General features: G+C 40.7%; 1 protein-coding gene across 2 annotated transcripts in view; it reads left to right on the top strand.

The window, feature by feature from the left end:
• LOC133554911 (sodium- and chloride-dependent taurine transporter-like) overlaps positions 1–17,105 on the top strand; it is a 53,614-nt gene extending 36,509 nt beyond the window's left edge. For both annotated transcript variants that reach the window (XM_061904183.1, XM_061904182.1), the window contains exons 7-14: positions 2,048–2,151; positions 2,293–2,417; positions 5,448–5,560; positions 6,322–6,459; positions 6,810–6,912; positions 8,814–8,914; positions 9,023–9,193; positions 14,762–17,105. In XM_061904183.1, coding sequence (XP_061760167.1) covers positions 2,048–2,151; positions 2,293–2,417; positions 5,448–5,560; positions 6,322–6,459; positions 6,810–6,912; positions 8,814–8,914; positions 9,023–9,193; positions 14,762–14,917 — 1,011 coding nt within the window. In that variant the 3' untranslated portion in view covers positions 14,918–17,105. The remainder of the gene's footprint in view (positions 1–2,047; positions 2,152–2,292; positions 2,418–5,447; positions 5,561–6,321; positions 6,460–6,809; positions 6,913–8,813; positions 8,915–9,022; positions 9,194–14,761) is intronic.
• The last annotated feature ends 506 nt before the right edge of the window (positions 17,106–17,611 follow it).

Here is a 17,611-nt window from a genome sequence, read left to right as displayed (position 1 = left end):
AAACATACTCATTCACACCGAGAAGTGAAAACCAAGAGACACATCTTAGAAGTGTTATTATCCTCTGCTACATTCATGATGTCTTTATGCAAAACATCATGCACACTTTCATGTTTTGGAGCAAAACATTTTTTCGGCATGCACCCTTATCGGCATTAATCTGTCAGTCATCAGCTGTCCATATGTTTCGCTCCTTCCCATCACCGCACATTCGCTTGGATAACATGGGCGGTCGAAGGTGTGGGAAGAGTGGGAAATTTGCATATTTTGTAAATATTTAGCTTAACACTTATCAAAACATTCAGATTTAACCATTTTGATTTATTTCTAATGCATGTATGTAATATTTACATTTTAACATGTAACATTTTATCTATCTATTTATATTTACCACTTAGATTTGTATTTAACAGTTATATTTATATTTAACATTTATATTTTAAATTTGTACGTAACATTTAACATTTAGATTTAACATTTATAAAAGTATAAATTAACATTTATACATGTAAAATCTAAATCTTAAATTAATGAAATTGGGTTTAGATTTAACATTCAAATTTTACATTTAGATTTAAAATTTAGATTTAAGATTTAAATTTAACATTTAGAGTTAAGATTTAGACTTAATATTTACATTTATATATAACATTTATTTGTAATGTTTTGACACGTAAAATATTTAGACATCCATCCATCCATTTCCTACCGCTTGTTCCTTTTTGGGTTAGCGGGGGGTCGCTGGCGCCTATCTCAGCTGCATTCGGGCGGTAGGTGGTGTACACCCTGGACAAGTCGCCACCTCATCGCAGGGCATATTTAGACATATTTTTAAGAATTAAAAACTTACAATTTAGATTTATATTTAACCTTCAGATTGACCATTTAATTTATACTTCAAATGTGAAGAAAAGTATGCAAAGGGGGAGACATTAGGTAAACATTTGAAATTTATCGGCTGGAAAGTGGAATTGGATTTTTACATTCAGCACCCCATACATTCATTGGTTAAGCAGATTTGTCATTGTTTCACAATGTTTTAGACTTTTTAGCAAAACAAAATACACAAAATTGATTTAGTCTTAGCTGTGCCTAAGTAACTAGTTTTTGTTTATTAATGCTACACTGTCATACTGCAAGGCCCATCCATTTTGCTGAATTGGTCCATTTTGTGGCTGCATACGTAAAGTTTCTTCTTGAATAACATTGGTCTTTTTATAGCCACATATGAAGAAGTTAATTCCGGATGTCTGTGCCACTGTTTTAGTTATTTAGCGTGATTAACTATGATCTATCTGAATTCAAAGCAATTATTATAGTTTTCCACAGTACTATTTTAAAAACTTTGAGAAAACTTTGAAGAAACTGATCGTTCTGCGCCAAAAATGGGAACCATTGTGAAATGTATTGCCTTGTAGCTTTTATTTGCTAAGTGGATACAAGTTGTTAATAATCTACACTTTAAATTACAATGCATATGACCAAGGGTGGGCAGCATGGTGAAACAGGGGTTAGTTAGTGTATCTGCCTTACAATACAAAGGTCCTGAGTAGTCCTGGGTTCAATCCTGGGCTCGGGATCTTTCGGTGTGGAGTTTGCATGTTCTCCCCGTGACTGCGTTGGTTCCCTCCGGGTACTCCGCCTTCTTCCCACCACCAAAGACATGCACCTGGGGATAGGTTGATTGGCAACACTAAATTGTCCCTCGTGTGTGAATGTGAGTGTGAATGGTGTCTGTCTATCTGTGTTGGCCCTGTGATGTTGTGGAGACTTGTCCAGGGTGTATGCCGCCTTCCGCCCGAATGCAGCTTAAATAGGCTCCAGCACCACCCAATAAGACTCAAAATGGGACTAGCGGTAGAAAATGGATGGATGGATGACCAAGGGGAAAAGTAATGTACTTTCTTTTGTGAAACTGATAATTTCCATCAAATTTTAGTTATCAATACATGTATATGGTGACTTTTTTTGTAACAATATCAGAACAACATAATCATAATCAGACAATATGACTTTTTGTCTAATCAGGAATATCCTCTCTGTGCAGGTGTGGATTGACGCAGGAACGCAAATTTTCTTTTCTTACGCCATTTGCCTGGGGGCCATGACGTCACTAGGGAGCTACAACAAATACAAGTACAACTGCTACAGGTAAGTGCTGCCTCCTCTCGGGGCTAGGGGACGAGGGGTCAGCAGTAGTGACGTGTCAGACACGGCTGCGTCAAAAAGAAAATGGGAACTTCGGTTCCGCTTGTGTTCTTTAACAACCTCCATGACCTATGTGTGACATAGGGACTGTTTGCTGCTGGGAGGCCTCAACAGCGGTACAAGCTTTGTGTCTGGCTTCGCGATATTTTCCGTCCTGGGCTTCATGGCACAAGAACAAGGGGTGGACATTGCCGATGTGGCAGAGTCAGGTACGAGGGTCCAAGGTGCTGGCAGCAGTGATGGTGGGTGCCGCTGCCAAAAAAACCCAAGAAAAAGACAATTGGAGACGTTGCAGAAAAATTAGTAAAAAAACAAAAAATACATGTCACAGTTTAAGAAACAATGATGCTGAAATGTATCGGCAATCGCACACTCCTTGGGGGAAAAAAAAGGCTCAAACAACTGTTACACGCGTTTGATTCTTGCTTGAGGGCACATTTGAAGGTGTGGTTTAGATGCTGTGTGCTCAGCTGAGTTTTGAGCTGACATCACTATAACAAGTGCACCCACGCTGATTCCCTTCCCTGCTCGTGTGTCCTCATGTCCCACATCCGAGCTGCTCACACACGACTAAGAAGATGGCGCTGGGCCGTGCGTGCAATTACTGGCGACGAGCTTCACACTAGCAATGATGCTCTTCATTCTCCTCCTAGTTCAGTTAACAAGCTGTGCAATGCCAGAGGTGGATGCCATTTGTTCTGTTTTGGATGTCTTTTTTCCCCCTCCTCCCAATACTATGTGGATTTCGACATAAATGCATCCTCTTTCAGAACACTCGCACTGTAGATAGATATTGAAATCTTGTCTTGACTTCTACTCCAGTACCATCTTTTGAGGTCCTATAATATAATCTGTGGTGGTCTATGTGATCAGCATTTTTGCAAGTATTTTTAGTTTTTAAGAAATATGACAATAGTCCGACCTGTTTAAAGGGGAACATTATCACCAGACTTATGTAAGCGTCAATATATACCTTGATGTTGCAGAAAAAAGACTGTATGTTTTTTTAACCGATTTCCGAGCTCTAAAAGGGTGAATTTGGCGATTTTAACGCCTTTCAATTGTTCGCTGTCGGAGCGATGACCTTTCACACGTGACGTTACAACGGGAAACAATCCGCCGTTTTCTAAAACACATTACCAACACCAAGTGAAATCAGCTCTGTTATTTCCCGTTTTTTTGACAGTTTTCCGTACCTTGGAGACATGCCTCGTCGGTGTGTTGTCGGAGGATGTAACAACACGATCAGGGACGGATTCAAGTTGACTTACGTTTAGTGTGCATCGATTAGCACGGCATGCTAATCGATGCTAACATGCTATTTAGGCTAGCTGTATGTACATATTACATCATTATGCCTCATATGTAGCTATATTTGCATCCATACTTTCCCTCCACCCACATTTAATGCCAAACAAACACATACCAATCGATGGATTCAAGTTGCACCAGTGTCAAAAGATGCGAAAGTCCCTCGTTTGTTCTGCACATTTTACCGACGATAGCGATGCTACGACAGAGATGTGTGGATATCCTGCGACACTCAATGCAAATGCATTTCCAACGATAAAGTCAACAAAATCACAAAGGTGAGTTTTGTTGATGCTATTGAGTCATGTGCTCGATGCTAACATGCTATTTAGGCTAGCTGTATGTACATTTGTAGCTATATTTGCATCCAGCCTTTCCCTCCACCCACATTTAATGCCAAACAAACACTTACCAATCGGTGGATTTAAGTTGTTCCAGTGGTCAAAAGATGCAATCGTTGGTTAGAAGGCGATCGCCGAATAGCTTCAATAGCTATAGTTATAGCTATTGAGCGAATAGCTTCTATAGCTATTCGCTCAATAGCTTCAGTTTCTTCTTCGATTTCGTTTTCGCTATCTGCCTCCACACTCCAACCATCCGTTTCATTACATGCGTAATCTGTTGAATCACTTAAGCCGCTGAAATCCGAGTCTGAATCCGAGCTAATGTCGCTATATCTTTCTGTTCTATCCGCCATGTTTGTTTGTATTGGCGTCACGCAGTGACGTCACAGGAAAATGGACGGGTGGATTTACAGATAGCGAAAATCAGGCACTTTAAAGCCTTTTTTTGGGTTATTCCATGATGGGTAAAATTTTGAAAAAAACTTCGAAAAATAAAATAAGCCACTGGGAACTGATATTATTGGTTTTTAACCCTTCTGAAATTGTGATATTGTTCCCCTTTAATGTGTGGTATGCTTTTGGAAAACAACCTCTCTGTATAAAATGAATGTCGGGTACAAGTTATTCTTTAAGCATTACGTTTTTATTATGAAAGTATGTTTATCTTCTCTTTATCACTTTCCTGGTTGAATCCTATGCACATGGGCAGGTTTATAATACTAGTAGTATTACTGTATTGGTATTTAGATATGTATTGTTATTGCCTGTGTTTACTGTATGCTGCTTTCTGCCTCTAAACAATTACTGTAGGACACAATAAACATTTGTTTATCTTATGCTCTGAGTTAAAGCAGTTCGGATGACTGTGAAGAGAGTTGAGTTGTATGGTACAAGTCAACAATACACTTCTGGTTAATTTCCCTCCGAGTCCTGACACGAAATGTGACTATAGTGTTGATTTGAATTGAATCGGTTGTCAATTGTGTCACAAAGAAAATAAGTTGAAGATAAACGAAAAAATATTACTAGTTGTGGGTATCTGTAATAAATTCACATTAATGATTCATAGTTTTGCTGGATATGAGCATAGCAATATACTGTATACAGTACATACAGTATGTATTATCATGGACTCTGGACATTGTGCCTAGCTGTAAATGTATATTGCTTGAGGGCTAAGTTTACACAAGGTTTTTCCAGTTTGTATTTGTTACACCTTGTTAGATATGGGAATGAGTCAACTGTACAAACAAAACACAAGTTGTATAAAGGGTATATTTTGTCGAGGCTTTGTGATTGCGTTTATGATGAATTTATTATTTGGTTCTGCAAGTTAGCACAGGGGCATCTGTACTATTTCCTTCATGGTGACACACAACACCGTTTTTATCTATGGTTGTTTTGTAGAGTAGGTCACCATTCCTTTAGATTACAGGGCGTGCCAGACCCTGTTCAACCGCACTACATCAGCCTTTGCATTATTTTTCCGATACGCTTATATCGTCTAAGCTAAAATTAGACGAGAGTTGTTAACAATGTTCTATGCCCCCTCTCTCTCCCTTTCCCAATCTGTTCGCCCCCCAGGTCCTGGCTTGGCCTTCATTGCGTACCCTAAAGCGGTGTCCATGATGCCACTGCCAACCTTCTGGGCCATCCTCTTCTTTATCATGCTGCTGCTACTTGGTCTTGACAGCCAGGTTTGTGCTCAATGACATGCATGCATATATACCATGTCACAGTCCTTTTAGGCTTAGTCCACATCATAAACATATATTTTCAAAATACAAATATTTGGTGTTTTACATTTATGGGCTTTTTCCAAAAAGCCAGTATCTGTGAAACACATTTTCAGGTATAGACCAAAAGCACTTATAAATACCAAATGCATTTGTACATCAAATTGTTCATTAATGTGCACTGTCCTGAATAAATTATAATAAAATAAAAATAAGGCAGACAACAGTACGGTTTTCTTCTCTCGCTTGTTTGACTACTGACTCACTGTGAGTAATGCCAACATACATGTTCATTAAATGAAATATCAGGGTTTTAAGAATAATAACTTAACTTGACCACACATTGCAATGTCACAGTTAGTTTAAGATCACTTTAAACTGTTAACAAATGAATAAAATCAGAAGCTGATGGATTGCTCTTTATAGCAAAAAAACCTCATTGCTCGCACAACATTATGAAAAAGCTATGTTATAAAAACAAAAAAAACAAAAACATTTTACAATCACAAAAACACCCACAAAAGCCTGGAGGGACTTTGGACAGTGGTTCCCTTCTATAAACCAAACTACAATTTGTTAATACTGCAAATAATAATTACAGTATAAATTGACTTACTATATTGCATCATGTAGTATTCATATCTCACATTGTTACAATGGAGCTTTTCTAACTTTGAACATTACTGGAATTACAAAAATATTTACAACTGTTGTCTTCACAGTTTGTTGAGGTGGAAGGACAGATCACGTCCATAGTGGATCTCTATCCGTCCCTCCTGAGGAAGGGTTACCGGCGGGAGATCTTTATAGCCATCATGTGTTTCATGAGCTATCTCTTTGGACTCGCCATGGTAACCCAAGTAAGTCATCCACTTTCCACTGCCTTCGATGTCACTACCAAATATGGCTTCCAAGATTTTGAATTCCCACATTCCTGTGCAACTTCGAATGGACCAATTTGGCGTGCTGCTTTAGCTGTAGTTAAGTGTGCTTCAATGAGCACCTGCTGAACTCTGGTCCAGCTGGTCGAGCGCCAACATTCTTGTGCTTTATATTGAACATCCCAGTCCACCCGCCATCCATTTTCTACCGCTTGTCCCTTAAGGGCTCGTTCCTCTTGTTTTAATGTCCCACTTCGATCCCTGCATCTTTCTTTCAATGCATGAACACACATGACAGGGGGAATTAATTACACTCTTCTTCTTCCCAGGGTGGCATGTATGTGTTTCAACTCTTTGACTACTATGCAGCCAGCGGTGTGTGCCTTTTGTGGGTTGCTTTCTTTGAATGCATTGCTGTAGCCTGGGTTTATGGTAAGTAGAAAGTGACTCTTCATCGGTGTCTGTCAGCGCTTCATCAAAGTAATGATCCAGAAGTCAAAAGTTTTTTTGTGTGTTTTTCCGTGGGAAACCAATGTGTCCTAGTGCAGGGGGGGTCCCAAACGTTTTTCCTCCACGGAGTGGTTTAAATGTATGCATTAGTTTCAGGGACCGGCTTTCCACTTGTGCCAAATGAATACAGTAAATATAACTCACTATGACGCTGAATTAGTGGGTGCCCAGGGCTTGTTTCTTTGCAATGAGATCCCCAGCAGGTTACCATCAACCTGCGGATGGAAATCAGCCTTTGGCACATTTATATTGTATATGTTCATTAATGTGCAATGTATCATGTCACAAAGTTAGAACAAATATTACAAATGGCATCTTCCCATGAGGAGTTTTATTGTACATCAATAACCAAGCATATTGGTGTGTCTAGAGGGACAGAAAGTTAAGTAATTTATAAATTATTTAATGTTTTTCTGCAGCCCGATAGCAAATTCGTCATGTACCGGTCCCTGGAACCAAGTTAGCGACCACTGTCCTAGTGGATCCGTTCACACCATTTGTCGTAAATAGATAAGTTTCGAATTCTGATTCTTAGATTCAGGCTAATAATAGGACTAGTGAGTTAAGCTGAAACAAGGCGACACTAGCCAGTGAAAGAAATGACTAACCAGCACACAAATGGAAATAAAAATGATTTACCGTATCCAAAGTATAAGTCGCACCTGCCCAAAATGCATAATAAAGAAGGAAAAAAACATATCTACGTCGCACTGGAGTATAAGTCGCATTTTTTGGGGAAATGTATTTGATAAAACCCAACATCAAGAATAGACATTTGAAAGGCAATTTAAAATAAATAAAGAATAGTGAACAACAGGCTGAATAAGTGTACGTTATATGACGCATAAATAACCAACTGAGAAGGTGCCTGGTATGTTAACGTAACATATTATGGTAGGAGTCATTCAAATAACTATAACATATAGAACATGCTATACGTTTACCAAACAATCTGTCACTCCTAATTGCTAAATCCCATGAAATCTTATACGTCTAGTCTCTTACGTGAATGAGCTAAATAATATTATTTGATATTTTACGGTAATGTGTTAATAATTTCACACATAAGTCGCTCCTGAGTATAAGTCGCAACCCTGGCCAAACCATGAAAAAAAAATGCGACTTATAGTTGGAAAAATACGGTACACAGTAATATGACACAATAGACATGGACATTAGACTAAATTACAGTACCTTCTTCTCTCGGCTTCTCCACAAAATAATTATTACAAATATGACAAATACTGCACTGCATTACACATAATAGGTGTATAAAAGGTTAATTTAACAATTTCAGCCAAAACCTTTTTTTAAGTGTATATTTTTCGTACAAAATATGCGGTGGATTGAAGCCGCAAGATTTGATACGTGATGTTGCAAGAGAAGAAATTAATGCTGCACTTTTCAAGTTTATAGTGTTTTTTTTTTTTTTTTAAATACAACGTTACTTTTTTTAGAAAATGGTTTGATATAAATGATCAAATTATTTGTCCCTTAGTAGTTATAGATTGCTTTTTATACAAAATAAAAACAAAATCAAGTTATTAAACAGTAACATTGTTAAATTACTGCAACTAATATTTACAACAAGTTCAGGATGATTGTCCTATTAACTACATTAAAGACATGTTGTTATTTTTAACTGTGCATAACTCTAAAGTGGTACAAGTTTGGGGCCAGTAAGACGACACAATGGGTTGTTGACAAGAAATGACCTGGTAAACTAGTTCTGACAGGCAAACGGATGGCTGTTGTGCTAAGATTATGAAAAGACACCATTATTTACACACTGATAAGAGATTTATTGTCAACGTGTTTGTCAGGTGTTGATAATTTCTATGATGGAGTCGAGGATATGATTGGCTACCGACCAAACCCATGGATGAAATGGAGCTGGACCATCATCACACCGGTGCTCTGCATGGTGAGAGCACCACTTTTAACTTTCACTTTATTGCACTGAAGGGTATCTTATGTTGACAATTAACTTTGAAGGTATAACTTAAAGCTAGCTGACTGTTTGTTTTCTCAGGGCTGTTTTGTCTTCTCTCTGGTCAAATACAAGCCTCTGAAATACAACAAAGTGTATGAGTACCCTGACTGGGCCATTGGTCTGGGCTGGTGTTTGGCCTTGGCCTCCATGATGTGCATCCCTATGGTGATGGTCATCAAGATCTTACAGTCTGAGGGAACTCTCATTGAAGTGAGTACAAAGATAACTCCTGTAAAACATGCTGCCTTCCTTTTGTTTCCTCGAGATGTGTTCGAGGTGAATGATTTACCTAAGCATCACGATTAGAACATGGACAATTCATAAATCGATGAACACATCTTCAAATATCGATTTTTTACATACATAAAATAATAAAGACTGTCCTAAAATGTGGCATTAATGCTAGTGTTCTCAGAACATTAGTTCTAGGTTTATTTCTAACTAACCATGGTGTCCTCGGCGTTAAACTAGCTTTAATGGGATGCTGTGAAACAAGTGAAAAAAATCATTGCTTTGTACACTTCAACAGATGGCTAATAGGAACAGTCTTAGAACGGAGATTAAGCATCCAAAAGAGGAAATTAGCAAATAGAAAATAAAATCCGAAGAAACAATGAAAGTCACACTGCCCGGCTGCCTGTAGGCAACACTTTTGGTTATGGATGAATGCAGCAATTTACAGAGACATCCTGGATGAAAACCTGCTCCAAAGCTCTTATGAACTCAAGACTGGGGCGGAGGTTAATCTTTTAGCAGGACAACGACCCTAAGCACATAGCCAAAATATAAAAAAAAAATGGCTTCAGGACGACTCTGTAAATGTCCTTGAATGGCCAAGCCTAAATTCAGATTTGAATCTGATTGAACATCTCTGAAAAGATCTGAAAATGGCTGTGCACTGATATTTAGTTAAAATAAAAATATAAAACTAACATTTTTAACATTGTCATTATGGCGTATTGTGAATAGATTTTTTTAGAACAAAATTAAATGTATTCAATTTTGGAATAAGGCTGTAACATAACAAAATGTGGAAATAGTGAAGCACTGTGACTACTTTCTGGATGGACTGTACAACATAATAATATAAAATATAATGTTTCAAGATTTGTAATCACATCATAGCCCCTGAATCTAAATCGAATTGTTAGGGGCCCAAAGTTTCCCACCTTTCGTTAGCACGTACAATCTCTGAACAAATTAATTGGTACCCCTGTTTCTTAATTTTTTTTATTGTTTTTGCTCTAATTAAGGCTGAGTCTTGAAAAATAAAAGGCGTAAAAAGCTCAAGAAAAATCAAAACAAGCATTATTAGTTTTACGCAATTTGCTCACGTCTGTTGTTTGTTTTCTGCAGGCATACTTTCTCAGATATTTTAATTTCATTCAAATTTACAAGATTGCAGGGATTTTTTTATTTAGTGGTTGTTGTTAACCATATTTGGTTGTATATGTGTAGGTGTAAAATAAAATGGCAGAAAAGGTACTTTTACATACAATTAGTCAGCAAAAAAAATGTTTTGACATCACAAAAACAAAAGCTCTGTCAAGAAAATGCATCCATCCATCCATCTTCTTCCGCTTATCCGAGGTAGGGTCGCAGGGGTAGTAGCCTAAGCAGGGAAGCCCAGACTCTCCTCTCCCCAGCCACTTCGTCCAGCTCTTTTCCGAGGAATCCTGAGGCGTTCCTAGGCCAGCCGGGAGACATAGTCTTCCCAAGGTGTCCTGGGTCTTCCCCATGGCCTCCTACTGGTCGGACGTGCCTGAAACACCTCCCTAGGGAGGCGTTCGGGTGGCATCCTGACCAGATGCCCGAACCACCACATCTGGCTCCTCTCGATGTGGAGGAGCAGTGGCTTTACTTTGAGCTCCTCCCGGATGGCAGAGCTTCTCACCCTATCTCTAAGGGATAGCCCCGCCACCCGGCCGAAGAAACTCATTTCGGCCGAAGAAACTCATTTCGGCCACTTGTACCCGTGATCTCGTCCTTTCGGTCATAACCCAAAGCTCCTGACCATAGGTGAGGATGGGAATGTAGATTGACTGGTAAATTGAGAGCTTTGCCTTCCACCTCATCTCCTTCTTCACCACAACGGATCGATACACGGTCCGCATTGCTGAAGACGCCGCACCGATCCGCCTGTCGATCTCACGATCCACTCTTCCCTCGTGCACAAGACTCAAAGGTACTTCAAGTCCTCCTCTTGGGGCAGGGTCTCCTCCCCAACCCGGAGATGGCACTCCGCCGTTTTCCGGGCGAGAACCATGGACTCGGACTTGGAGGTGCTGATTCTCATTCCGGTCGCTTCACACTCTGCTGCAAACCGATCCAGTGAGAGCTGAAAATCCTGGCCAGATGAAGCCATCAGGACCACATCATCTGCAAAAAGTAGAGACCTAATTCTGCAGCCACCAAACCGGATCCTCTCAACGCCTTGACATTGCCTAGAAATGCTGTCCATAAATGTTATAAACAGAATCGGTGACAAAGGGCAGCCTTGGCGGAGTCCAACCCTCACTGGAAACGTGTCCGACTTACAGCCGGCCCTGTGGACCAAGCTCTGATACTGATCGTACAGGGAGCGGACCGCCACATTTAGACAGTCCGATACCCAATACCCTCTGAGCACTCCCCACAGGACTTCCCGAGGGACACGGTCGAATGCCTTCTCCAAGTCCACAAAGCACAGGGATACTGGTTGGGCAAACTCCCATGCACCCTCAAGGACCTTGCCGAGAGTATAGAGCTGGTCCACAGTTCCACGACCAGGACGAAAACCACACTGTTCCTCCTGAATCCGAGGTACGACTATCCGGCGTAGCCTCCTCTCCAGTACACCTGAATAGACCTTACCGGGAAGGCTGAGGAGTGTATCCCACGATAGTTGGAACACACCCTCCGGTTCCCCTTCTTAAAGAGAGGAGCCACCACCCCGGTCTGCCAATACAGAGGCACCGCCCCCGATTTCCACGCGATGCTGCAGAGTGTTGTCAACCAAGACAGCCATACAGCATCCAGAGCCTTAAGGAACTCCAGGCCTTGCCACCGAGGAGTTTTTTTCACCAGGCACCGCTTCCTCATAGGAAGACGTGTTGGTGGGATTGAGGAGGTCTTCGAAGTATTCCCTCCACCGAGCCACAACATCCGCAGTCGAAGTCAGCAGAACACCATCCTCACCATACACTGTGTTGACAGTTCACTGCTTCCCCTTTCTGAGGCGGCGGATGGTGGTCCAGAATCGCTTCGAAGACGTTTTCCATGGCTTCCCCGAACTCCTCCCGTATCCGAGTTTTTGCCTTCGCGACCGCTGAAGCCGCATATCGCTTAGCTTGTCGGTACCTGTCCGCTGCCTCCGTAGTCCTATGAGCCAAAAATATCCCGATAGGTCTCTTTCTTCAGCTTGACGGCACCCCTCACCGCCGGTGTCCACCAACGGGTTCTAGGATTACCGCCACGACAGGCACCAACTACCTTGCGGCCACAGCTCCAATAAGCCGCCTCGACAATAGAGGTGTAGAACATGGTCCTCTCGGACTCAATGTCCCGCACCTCCCTCGTGACATGTTCAAAGTTCTCCCGGAGGTGGGAATAGAAACTCTCTCTGACAGGAGACTCTGCCAGACGTTCCCAGCAGACCCTCACAATGCGTTTGGGCCTGCCAGGTCTGTCCGGCATCCTCCCCCATCATCGCAGCCAACTCACCACCAGGTGGTGATCGGTAAAAAGCTCCGCCCCTCTCTTCACCCGAGTGTCCAAAACATGAGGCCGCAAATCCGATGACACAACTACAAAGTCGAACATGGAACTGCGCCCTAGGGTGTCCTGGTGCCAAGTGCACATATGGACACCCTTATGTTTGAACACGGTGTTTGTTATGGACAATCTGTGACGAGCACAAAAGTCCAATAACAAAACACCACTCGGGTTCAGATCCGGGCGGCCATTCTTCCCAATCACGCCTCTCCAGGTTTCACTGTCGTTGCCAACATGAGAGTTGAAATCCCCCAGTAGGACAAAGTAATCACCAGGGAGCACTTTCCAGTACTCCCTCGAGTGTACCCAAAAAGGGTGCGTACTCTGAACTGCTGTTTGGCGCCCCCCACACACCCGAAGGCGGAGGGAGGCTACCCTCTCGTCCACTGGGTTGAACTCTTAACGTGCAGGCTTTGAGCCGGGGGGCAACAAGAATTGCCACCCCAGCCCGTCGTCTCTCACTGCGTGCAACGCCAGTGTGGAAGAGAGTCCAGCCCCTCTCGAGAGAACTGGTTCCAGAGCCCTTGCTGTGCGTCGAAGTGAGTCCGACTATATCCAGCCGGAACTTCTCCACTTCGCCCACTTGCTCAGGCTCCTTCTCCCCCAGTGAGGTGACGTTCCACGTCCCAAGAGCTAGCTTATGTAGCCGAGGATAGGACCGACAAGTGCCCTGCCTTCGGCAGCCTCCCAGCCCCCATTGCACAACTCCCATCGGCCCTTGACATAGTTGGCGAACCCATTGGTAGGTTGACCCACGTTGCCTCTTTGGACTGTGCCCGGCCACCAGGCGCTTGCCATCGTGCCCCACCTCCGGGCCTGGCTCCAGATGGGGTCCCTTGTGACCCGCGTTCAGGCAAGGGAAATCAGGGTCCTCGATTTCTTTTCTTCATAAAGGTCTTCGAGCTGCTCTTTGTCTGGTCCCTCACCTAGGACCTGTTTGTTTTAGGAGACCCTTCATGTCCCCGGACAACATAGCTCCTAGGATCATTGGGACACACAAACTCCTCTACCACGATAAGGTGGCAGCTCAGAGTGTTTTGATACACTACATAGGGACGGCGTGGCGCAGGGGAAGAGTGGCCGTGCGCAACCCGAGGGTCCCTGGTTCAAATCCCACCTAGTACCAACTTGGTCTCGTCCGTTGTGTCCTGAGCAAGACACTTCACCCTTGCTCCTGATGGGTGCTGGTTGGCGCCTTGCATGGCAGCTCCCTCCGTCAGTGTGTGAATGTGTGTGTGAATGGGTAAATGTGGAAGTAGTGTCAAAGCGCTTTGAGTACCTTGAAGGTAGAAAAGCGCTATACAAGTACAACCCATTTATTTATTATCATTTATTTATAATATTTTACTTTATTTTATCAAAAATGTGTAGTTTGAAATGATACACTGCATCTTACGCTTAGCAAAATTCAAATTTGTATGTTTTTTTTAGACTTTTTACTTAATAAATTTCAAAACATACTATTAAGAGCTTCCTCTAAGAGGCAATACTTATGCTATATATATATATATATATATATATATATATATATATATATATATATATATATATATAATTGTGATTTTTGGGGTAATTGTGCCTATCATTCACAATTATTATAACAAGACAAAGGATGTGTTTTTTTAAAATGTATTCCAACTCGTAAATAAACATAAATAATAAAAAATCATTATAACAAGACAAAGTATGTGTTTTTTTAAATGTATTCCAATTCGTAAATAAACATAATTAATAAAAAATGCGCTTACAATGGAGCCAATAGAAGGTCCTCTATTACGCCCATAAATCCCTCTACATGAACATCCAAAAAGCACTAACAATACTCAATTTACAGTTTGTGACTTGAATATTAAGTATAACTAATGTTTTATCCGATTACTCGATTATTGGAACAAACTAATCAAACTCGATTACTAAAGTAATCGATAGCTGTAGCCCTAATTCTTATGAAACAACAATAGTCTGTGGTAAAGTGGATAGTTATCTTGAGCATGGCTGTCATAATGCTCCATCTTCCTCATGCAGAGGATCAAAGCAGTGGCGGCGCCAGCCAAGTCGGGCGTGAGTTCTCGGCCCAAAGAGTACATGGCCAAGGACAGTGAGCTGACGCAGCCCCTGGATCCTAACGGGAACAACGGCTTGACCAAGCCCACCCACACCATTGTAGAAACAACCATGTGAACGCTCTCTGTGAGAGGAATACGATTGATGTGCTTTCTGTGTTCTTGCTAATGTCGGCAGGTTGACATTGACCTGCATATTCACCTTTTTAGACATCCTGTAGTTTAATATCTATGAGGAGGATTACAGCGTATATTGATGTAATTTTATCTCTTTTTATTTTATTTTTTTTACCATATCAATATTGTTAATGTCGCAACTGTTGTTGTAGTTGGCACTGATCTTAAGCTGTATATTGACATAGAACTTGTTCAATGTTTACTACTGGACCATTTCTTCTTGTTGATTCCGGATGGAGGTGAGCAATTTATTTCGAACAACGAAGGAATGACAAAATTCTCGCTTCTCTTAAAATTCAGTAAAGATAAGTTGTTAAGAAGGTAGCTAATTTGTGAACAATCTGTAGGTGCCTGCGGCCACTGTGTTACTGGGACTAACATAACTGTACTTTGCAATGTCCATTAATGTTGATAGAGCCCTCATCTGTCAAAGTACAGTATAAATACCCATAGTATATTTACATGTGCATATGCTTGATTTTTTTGAGATTAAGGCTTTGGCCGAATACAACAAAAAATGTTAATCAAAATGGGACAAAATGACAATGCAGGGGCAGATAGTAGTGAAAAGGGAAGTGGCATTTTAGAGTATTTGTCCGCTGCTTGTGTCAGTCCTGCACTGCGTTTTTTTGGAGAAACCTCTTTGCACTTTATTTCTGGTTCACCTTTTATTGTAGTGATTGTTTTTACTGTTGCAAAGTGTTGCTTTGGAATTTTTGCAGCACATTTAATCGGCACATAACTTTTTGATGTACTTAATCTTAATTAATTTGGGCCTGTATTCCTAAAAATTCTGAGAATCATCTCAGAGAACTCCTAACTTTAGCATTCCTAGCAAGGAGTATTGGCTTAGGAGTGATTCCAGAACATTCTCAGATAACTCTGAGCAACGAATGGACAGAAACTCCTATCTTTGTGACGAGGTGTGGCTGACCCCATTTCTAGGTACGCGTCATCATTTCAAAAGCTGTGATTGGCTGATCCTGAAAGCTAGATAAAATATATAAAAAAGGACAAAGGATGAACCCTCAAATTGTAAAACTTAATTATAAAATCCAATGAAGACTGTAATTGTAAATAATGTTTCACATAAAATAACATATCTGTTAAAAGAATAGTAAGTTATACTTTGAAATTATCCTACAAACTATGTGAAAATGTATGTCCACATACACAGCATTCAAATACCGGTAGTCATAGTTATATTTATTTTCTCATATTAATTGCATGCTGGTAATTTTTGCACTTTCAACATTTCAACTCAATTTGGTATCTACGAGAGTTAACTGGCTCAGCTTTTATCAATGTCTGTGATTGCTGACCTGTCTATAAAAAGCAGTGTTGGTTAGCTTTCATTTCAGGTGGTATTGCATTGTGGCGTTGGGTTGGAGAAGTAAGTGCATCTCTGATGAAATCAACCACAAACATGATTCCTGCACAAGTCAATCTGTAGTGTTCCAAATAATTAATCCATTGTGTCCTCTCTTTAGGGAAGTCCTAGGCCGCTTAGAAGTCCTCTTCCCTGCTCTCTTGAGGGCTAATTTTCTTTTGGAAGAGCTTTTATCTTTACTAGGATCGACGCTTCACTTTTAGGGGAAATCCTAAGAAAATATCATGATTCTCAGATTTTCTTTACAAATTTGCCACTAGGAACAACTCTTTGCACTAAGAATATTTAGGAATACGGCCTCCGGTTTATAGTACGTGTCTCTAATGACGCGCAATACCTGACACTTCTGTTGTCCTCCTTTCGTGTGTGTTTCAGTTTTCTAACGACGACATTATCGAGTTGTTTTAGTAGAATAGCAGCAGTTTTTAAGTCACATATGCCTTTTGTAACAATTTTGTACCGTACTTCCTACAAACATGACAACTCAATGTTCAGTTATTTTGTGCAATATTCAATGAAGGAACGGCAACTTTCATAGGTTGATTAATCTGAATTCAAATGAAAACACTTCATTCACAAAGGCAACAATTCTGAGCAGAATGTGCTGGATCCACCGCAGCTTCGTCCATTACAATTCAAAATGTACCAAAGTATCTTTGTCACTCATTTGTATCTTTTTAGATGCACATTGCATAATTTCCATATAGAGTACAAATAAACAGTTTTTCTTTGGATTAAATGAGTTACTCTTTTTTTTTTTTTCTATTCATGCATTTGCATAGCATTACACGTACTCATATACACAACTGTCTTCTCTCCTTTTACTTGCTGTAGACATTATTTCTAGTTGAAAATATTTCCAATGCCTTGATAACTATGATTGTTCAGATACATTTGTAAATTTTCAGCAGGATTGAACTTCAACTATTAATACGACATGCTTAGTCCCTCTATGGGGACCCTTTACCCCACTAATACCACTCTCAAAGTTCATCACACTCCCTGTTGTGGATCATTGACCCTTGACCTACAAATACATGATCCAACTGAAGTCAACATCTTTTACAGAGAAAGGGAAGGTGTGAGTCACACTGACTACAAATGATCTTTGATTAAACGTCACAGTTTTTAGTTAAACGTCCACAAGGTTCTTTCTGAGGGCGGTTTGAATGTCTGCCTTAAAGTCTGAAGTTTCTGCGTTGGAATCTGGGCTGTGTGTGCAGTATGTGTTTAATCAAAAACTGT

This window comes from Nerophis ophidion, linkage group LG06, assembly GCF_033978795.1.
Source record: "Nerophis ophidion isolate RoL-2023_Sa linkage group LG06, RoL_Noph_v1.0, whole genome shotgun sequence".
In the NCBI taxonomy this organism is placed as follows: Eukaryota; Metazoa; Chordata; class Actinopteri; order Syngnathiformes; family Syngnathidae; genus Nerophis; species Nerophis ophidion.
This window is presented reverse-complemented; position numbering and strand designations above follow the sequence as displayed.